This window comes from Cupressus sempervirens, chromosome 3 (genome assembly GCF_028749045.1).
Source record: "Cupressus sempervirens isolate cs-2001-9-10 chromosome 3, ASM2874904v1, whole genome shotgun sequence".
NCBI classification, from domain to species: Eukaryota; Viridiplantae; Streptophyta; class Pinopsida; order Cupressales; family Cupressaceae; genus Cupressus; species Cupressus sempervirens.
Window position 1 is genome coordinate 429,920,433 of NC_143120.1, and position 8,561 is coordinate 429,928,993.

Genomic DNA, 8,561 nt, shown 5'->3' on the forward strand with positions numbered 1-8,561 from the left:
CCTTCACAATTGAAGGAATAATCACATGCTCACCCTATAGCTTGACAAGAGGTGCCCTAACTACTTTAGGGCCATGATGTACCCCTGGCCTCGCAAATGATGACTCTTGACCTCTACCTTGAGATTCTAATATATCAAAATAATTGGGGATCTCCCCAAAGACAAATTTATGATATAATTTCTTTAAGAAATACATTGGAACCTCATGATTAATGTAGGGAGGGGCATCAAAGACCATCCACCATCTATCTCAAAAATTATTTCTAATACCATTGTGTGTGCACCAATGGATGGGGAACCATTCAGTTGTCTCTCTAATAGTATTTTGTTCACCAGGCTTTCTAAACAATGCAAAAATGCTACCTTTTGCTATTTCTTTTTCTTTTTTACATCTTGATATGATCATTTTTTTGCATAATATATTTTTTCTTCATCCCTCTTAACACGCCAAATATCCAACTGACCACTAGCAGAAGCTACATGGGTCATAATGGACTTGAGGGTGGATGCCAATTGTGCTCTCATTGGATTGTTTTGTCCAAAAGCTTTCAACCTACTAATGAGTGCTTCTAATTCATTTTACCTCTTTCTATTTAATTTATTAGGTTGTCTTGTGTGCTAGGAGGAGGTGTTCCAATCAGTGTAGGTTGCAAAATTTCTTGTTCTTGTTGTGGAGGGTTTTGATTCTCATCTTGTGGAGGGGTTTTGTTTGGATCTTGTGGAGGGTTTAAGTTTTGATCTTGTTGGGGATTTTCCAATTCTTTATTCACATTTCCTGATAAGAAACCAATTGCAATCTAAATAAATAAACAAATTTAAAGCAACATTAAAAAGAACCTACAAAATAATGCAAAAACATATAAAACAATGCAAAATAAGAGTAGAAAACATACACTGTGATCTCAATCTCGAACTTTCGTGATGAGGAGGCATTTTGATGAGGTGGGTGGTGAAAGTCTTCAATTCCTTCAACTTGCGTACATGCTATGAGGAGGAAATCCTCACAAAATAAAGTGAAAATAAAATGGTTTGCAGGTTTGCAGCTCATTTTTTTTTATTTTTTTGTTTTATAGTGCATATGTGTTATGGCTTGGGCAGCCCAAGCCATAGTGCGAATGCACTTTTGAAAACTAGAAAAAAAAGCGTGTCAAGTTTTTGGCACCACAACTTGGTGCACAGACCCTAAGGTCAACTCCCTTCCTCTAGTTCAACCATGTGAACTTCACTCCATGCATCTCCATATCCATTAAATCATTATTATTAATGACTTCAACCAAACCCTTCACATTGTCATTAAAATCTACTATTCCTCTAACCTTCTCCAATGGGTATAGAGGCAAGTTGAAATCACCCATACAAAAGGTGTTTTTATTTCAAGAGAGGAAGAAACACAGCTCCTCCCACATACTATATCTTCCTTGTCTAGTATTAGGAGCATACACATTAACAATATTTCATATCTTATCACCCTTCCCATGTTCAATTATAAGATAGTATTTAGAATTGTGAATTAAACTTCCTTTAGTAGCATTTGGGTTCCAGAAAGTAGCCACTCCTCCTAATGCCCCTCTATTTCACTATAACAAAAATTATCCCCTAGCCAAACATAACTAGCTATACTATTCAAATTAAACATTGTCATTTTAACTTCCTGGATAAGAAGGATATAAATTTTTAGGTTAGATAGATGTTGCTTGAGAGAAAACTACTTTCGAGGGCTATTCAACCCCTCATGTTCCATGATAAAATGATCATTTTCTACCCTTTCTGAGGGACTCCAAAGTGGGTTGTCTGCCACTTGCTACCTCCCTTGTCATCTCATTCATTCTTCTACTTTTTTTTCCTGACTTCCCTACATCCATCTTTAATTCCACTACCACTTTAGATTTCTTTGATACCATTGTCTATCTTCTCTAAGTTTGCCAATTCCCTTCCTCTTCCTCCAATTGGGCTAAAGAATCCACCTTCTTAGGAATTAGCGGCTCCTCTACACTCTAGCAACCTCCCCCTTCATTGAGTCTTTCACTTCCCCTCTCTCCAAGGCCTTATCAATGTCCTCCCTAAATACCTCCTCAATCACCAAGTTACTCAAAGGGGTACTAAAGAGCTCCAACCCTCCCAACTACCCTTCTAGTTCACAAGGCTTCTCAAAACCTTGTGTCATACAATAAATCCCCACATTTTAGTGGAAATCCAACTCATCCATCCTAACCCTTCCCATCTCTACTCAAGGGGAAACATATTTACCTTATAGCTCCTTCCTAGGTAAGGATGTCACCCCCTTCACCCTCTCTGCTTGAGGGTTAACATTCTTATCTATTAGCTCCTTCCTAGGTAAAGGAGTCGCCTCCTTACCATCCTATTCTCTATCCCCTTTAACAATTAGCCCAAATTCCTCCCCCCTTGATTCCAGAGGAGTAGCCTCCACTTCCATCTCCCCCACTATCTCCTCGTTGGCCATCTTATTGATCTTCTTACAATCTATAATCAAATGCCCAAATGATGAGCATCTCTAGAAAAATAGCCCTGCATTTTCATAAATGGTGGGTTGTACTTTTTTACCCCACTTTGAGCTAAGAGTAATATACTTAGGTAAGGAAGTACCCACAACCACATTCACGCTAAATCTCGCAAAGAACAACCTTGACCTCTATAAAGTAACCATATCTGTAGCAACAAAATTCCCAAAGGAGTTATCAATATATTTCAGGATCCTCTCATCCCAAAACTCAAGTGGGAGTCTTGGCAGCCTAACCCAGACAAGAGCCATTCTATTTAGTTCTTTCACGAGATCCAACACTGGGTGCCACTTAGCCACCATTAGGCTATGTTTACCATATGACCAGGACCCAACCATCACAATTTTCATATCTTTGGCTACTTTGAATGTGAAGCAGAATAGACCCCCTGACATGGCCAAAACCATCACACTCCCCTTCAACTTCTATCTCTGACTTACCCACTTTTTGACCATCTTAATTGATGGGTGAAAGGAAACAAATCTACCAATGGGGCACAGCTTCAAGTTAGCAAACACACTATCAACCAAGCAGTCCAAAACAACTATTTCCATCCCATCATCTCCACTTATCACCCTAGGAGCTTACAACAAATATGGATCACCGTCTCTCTGAGGACCACTTCCTTCCAACCAAGAGCCACTGTATGACTTGTTTGATCCTCCTGGCCCACCACTAGAGCCACCGTTGACTCCATCGGCACCCCCCTAATAGGACAATCAGCATCAACACTTCCTTGGGTTACCATGGCCATAGTCAGAACATGTTGCAAGTCCAAGCAGTGATCCTGGACCAAGCCTGGCCCCTTGGGGCCATTCCCACACATCCAAATTCAAAATACCAAAAGAATGAGAACAAGCAAAAGCTGCAGAGCAAAAGAGTAAATCTGTTCACATGCAGGATGAAGAGTTTAACCCTCCGCCTTCAATTCTTTGGTCATAAATACAAATAGCTTAGTTCACATTGAATTAATATGAGATTGGCAGTGACATTTCAGTTTCTAGTGACTTGGAATTTGTACGATGTTTATTCAACTCAACTCAACTCAAAGAATCTTTGTTGTAGATTCCTTTTTATTGACGGGCCAATTGTGAGAGATTAGATAACGATTCCAAAGAGTGGGATTCTTGAGCGCAAATGGATGCAACTAGTGTATACAAATAACTCAGTTCACATTGAATGAATACCACCTTAGCAGTGACATCTCAGTTGTCATTTACATTTTATAGTAAAAAACAAATATGTTATCATTCAAATAAACAATATTTATTTGCTTTTAAGAAAATTGTGTTTGTTTTTATTATTTTTCCACCATGGACTTTATGTCTTTTTGATGTACAATAGGAGAGATGAAGAGTTTGACCCTCCACTTTTCAATTTTTGGCCATAAATACAAATAACTCAGTTCACATTGAATTAAGACCACCTTGGTAGTGATATCTCAATTTCTAGCGACTTCAAATTTCTCTTGGAAATATATTTACAGCAGAGGAACTTTAAAGATTGCTACAATGTTCATTCAACTCAAGAGTCTTTGCAAGACTCCCTTTCGTTGGTAGGCCACGTATGAGAACTTAGATAGAAATTTCAAAGGGTGGGATTCTTGAGCACAACTAGCATCTACTTATTCTATGAGTATGTCATACAATTAGACTTTTGACAATCTTTTATGAACCATGTTGACTCTAGAAAGTAACTTGTTTGCAATGACGACTGACTTTACAATTGGGTTCAGAGTAACTTGTTTGCCACGGACCATGTCTTTGACTCCTCAATTTCCTTCTAGGTAATTTCCATCTAGGTTAACTATACCCATTAGAGGTAGACGCACTTCACCAATGGGAAAACTATTCCTAACCCTTGCTTTTGTAGTTTCTATCTTTAGTTGAATGATACTAGCAACTACCATGGTATTCGTTGGGGTCTAAGAGACCCCAAATTATATCATTGAAAAATAATCTTAATGGTGATTTATCATTTGGTCACCTCAATTTAGTTGAATATTTATGCGTTTAACAATAAATCTTTATTAGTGTAGCAAGGCATTCCCAAATGAGCATCAAGAAGTATTTAGAAAAGAATTATAGATGGCATTAGCCTAACATTTTTTAATCAAAAAAAAATGGCAAAACATGTCTTGTTTCTGGAAAGTCAAGCTTTTATATGAAAATTCCTTTGTAACTCCACTTCATTGGAATTGTAGGCCATAAGGATTTTGAATCTGAAGGAACACATGTTTTTTATATTGCAATTAGGTACTCCTCATGGATGTTTCCACAATATAAAAGTTTCGATTCAATTTTTAGTATTGGACCCTATTTTCAAAATGAAGTGAGATTACTTATCAAGCCCTAATATGTAGGACTTATTCTTCTCAATGAACTACTATCTAAGAACTTAGTTTGAGTGATCACTTTAATGAAATTTTGGAGACAAGATATTTTGTAATCCATAGAAACTATTAGTGAAAAGTATCTTGATTCTTTTGACAAACATTGGCTAGAAAAATGGTATATTTTCTTACTCACGTTTATAGATTAACATGAACAATCCCCTTTTTTTTGTAAATTAAGGTAAGGAATACAAATTCAATTGAGTAAGCTAATTATAAAGCCAACATTTTGTTTGTGGGGTGAATAACAGGTATGGGCACTCACAAAGAAATCATTCAAAGTGTAGCAAGGAGTTACCAAATCATGAGCACCAAGAAGTATTTACAAAAGAACTATAGATGGCATTATCTTAATATTTTTTAATTTAAAAACTATGGAAAAAGATGTCTTGTATTTGGAAAGTCATGCTTCGATATAAAAAATCCTATATAGGCCATAAGCATTTGTAATCCAAAGGAATGTATGATATTTTTAATATTGTAAGAAGTTACTCCTCATGAATTTTTTCACAACAATAAATTCTCAATTGAATTTTTACTTTTGGGCCCTATCTCCAAAATGAAGTCGGATTATTTATCAAATACTAACGTGTACAAATTGTTCTTCTCAATGAACTACCATCTAAGAACCTAGTTTGAGTGATCACTTTAATAAAATTTTAGAGACAAGATATTTTCTAATCCATATAAACTATCATTGGAAAGTATCTTGGTCCTTTTGACAAAATTTGGCTAGAAAAATGATAAAATATCTTCTCCACAATCGATTCAACAAATAAAAATGTCCAAGGTAGAAATACTGATTCCACAAATGTGGAATTGGATCAAGCCAACTTTAATTTTTGTTTTCTTGAGCATTGCATGTGCGTTGAAAATTAACTAAGCATTTGTGCACTACGCAGTGTGTCTGTGAACCCTTTGACACGCAACACGAGAAAATTTTACCGGCGACTAAATATTTTGTTTTCGGCTTATATATACAGTAAGGCAGCCATTAAAGTTAATAGTTTATTCATTAGCAAGGTGACTTTTATAGCAATGGGAAATACATGGTCAAGCCTGCTTTTTGCAGTTGCCATGTTTATTCAGCTGAAGAGTAGTAGTGGTCCCGCCGGAGATACTATTCCATTGGGTGCCTCGCTCACTGGAAAGCAGACAATAAATTCAACCAACGACATATTTGAGTTCGGATTCTTCAGCCCCAATGGAAGAAACTGGTATATTGGCATCTGCTACGCCCAAATACCAGAGAGGACTTATGTTTGGGTGGCCAACAGGGAGACTCCCACTAGAAACTGGCCTGTCGTTTTGATGCTGTCAAAAGATGGTAGATTGGTACTGTTTGATACAAAGTGTGCATCTATTTGGTCAGCCAACACAACAAAGAAGGCATCACAGGCTGTTTTATTGGATTCTGGTAATTCCTTAATGCTGAAGAATGATAGCCAATCTAATACCGTTTGGCAGAGCTTCGATAATCTCATAGATACCTTGTTTCCCGGGATGAGGTTTGGTGGATATCATCAAAAGCTGATCTCATGGAAAAGCTCAACGGATCCTGCTCCTGGGCCTTTTTCCATGCAGATGGATCCATCCGGGGCCAAACAATTTGTGCTGAAATGGAACAATTTTGTACAGTATTGGGCGACCAGACATTGGGACTACACAATTTTCAGTGGAATTCCAGAAAATTATGGAAAAACACATTGTCAATATCAGCATCAAAAGTAACAGCTCGGGGCCAGCCTTAAACATCACACATTAAGGAAGAAATTAAGTCTGGAAAAGTAAGTCAAACTTTGACTATTTAACACTTTTACACTAGAAATCAATCCTTAGTGTGTGATGTTTAAGACAGCTCTGCTTTGTTTTTTACTTACATGGTGGTTCCCAACTTCAATGCTCTGGCACGACTCGTCATGACTGAGTTTGGACAAGGGTGACAGCATTCAATATTGGATGGCAATAAATGGAACATGTTGTGGTCTATCCCCAAATATGGATGCGACGTTTATGGTACTTGCGGTGCCTTCGAAACCTGTGACTCCAGAAATCTTCAGTCCTGCAGCTGCGCGGAAGCCTTCAAGCCTAGAGTTTCCCAAGATTGGGCGCCCATTGGCTGTGTTCAGAAGAGCCCGCTAAACTGCAGCACCGACCGATTCATCCATCTTGGCGTAACAATGCCCAATGATTATGTTGTCTCATACCTTGCAATATCAACAAGAAAGATTGCGAGAAAGCCTGCCTCAGCAACTACTCGTGCACCACATTTTCTTTCAATCCGCCTTTAGGCCCCTGCCAAATCTGGTCCGAAGATTTGCTCAACCTATGCAACTCTACTTCGTCGAGAAGGAATACAAATCTCTTCATTAGAATGGGTCCCGCTCACCTTTCTGAGAAACGTAAAAGCAGAAGAATTATTGGGCCAGCGCTTGTGATTGTTAGTGCACTCACCGTTGCCCCAACTATTTCTTCCATTTTCATTTGGCGGAGGCATCAGCAGTGATCAATGGACAAGTGTGAAGATTCTTTAGACTATTTTCTTAGAATGTTTACTTACAGGGAGCTGAAAATTGCAACAAGGAATTTCAAGTCTAAGTTGGGGAGCGGAGGATCTGGATCTGTGTTCAAAGGATCTCTACGAGACAGTATGCTTGTGGCCGTTAAAAAAATGAAGTGTTCAAGGCAAGATGAGAAGCAATTTTGAGCAGAAATCAGTTCCCTCAGAAACATACAACATGTCAATTTGGTTAGGCTTCGAGGGATTTTGTTCGCAAGGATCGAAACAGTTACTGATCTATGATTACATGCCCAACGGCTCTCTAAATTCCCTATTGTTCACAAGTAACTCTAAGATGAGTGACGTGAAGGTACTCGAGTGGAAGGCCCAACTTGAGATCGCAATAGGCACTGCAAGAGGGTTGCTCTATCTCCACGAAAAATGCAGAGGCTGCATCATTGACAGTGATGTGAAGCTCGAGAACATCCTTCTTGATAGTAATATGTCAGCCAAATTAGCTGATTTCGGATTGGCAAAGCTGATGCGTAGAGATTTGAACCGCACGCTGATGACTACAAGAGGAACAAGAGGATACTTGGGTCCCGAGTGGATCGTCGGTACTCCTATCACTCCGAAGGTAGATGTCTACAGTTTTGGTATGCCTCTTTTGGAAATCATATCTGGGCGAAGAAATCTGGACTTGACAGTGAAGGAGGTGGATGGAGTGGATCAAAGACAAACACCAACTAAAAGATAAGCATTCAGTTCAATATATAAAATACAAAGACTTATCACAATGTGCTACATCACTTCATACATAACTAAAATCTATTACAAATCCTTAGAATGTTATAGCATTCTATCCACTCATGATCCACAATGAGAAACCCAAAATGGGCTCCGTTGCTCACAGGCTCAGCTTATTCTATTTATAAGCAAATGCATATTAAATCCTATAGCAAAGAGTTGGCAATACAATTAATGCTAGATGGTGAGGCTAGTGTGTTGGTCGATGCTTGGATGATTGCACATGGAAAATGAGTGGTTTGTTTGTCTACAGCTATTGACGGCAGCTAGGTGGAGAAATTACTCTGCCAACACTCCCCCTTAATTTCTTCCACTAATGCTATTGCATTTATATTGTTTTCCC

At 38.4% G+C, this 8,561-nt stretch overlaps 1 protein-coding gene and 1 pseudogene across 1 annotated transcript; both read left to right on the forward strand.

The window, feature by feature from the left end:
* The first annotated feature begins 5,949 nt into the window (after positions 1 to 5,949).
* On the forward strand, positions 5,950 to 6,642 carry LOC149566864 (G-type lectin S-receptor-like serine/threonine-protein kinase B120). Its single transcript, XM_089816547.1, has one exon. The coding sequence runs from the start codon at positions 5,950 to 5,952 to the stop codon at positions 6,640 to 6,642; it is 693 nt and encodes a 230-aa protein (XP_089672673.1).
* Positions 6,643 to 7,420: 778 nt separating this feature from the next.
* LOC149566865 (G-type lectin S-receptor-like serine/threonine-protein kinase At2g19130) lies at positions 7,421 to 8,168 on the forward strand (annotated as a pseudogene).
* The last annotated feature ends 393 nt before the right edge of the window (positions 8,169 to 8,561 follow it).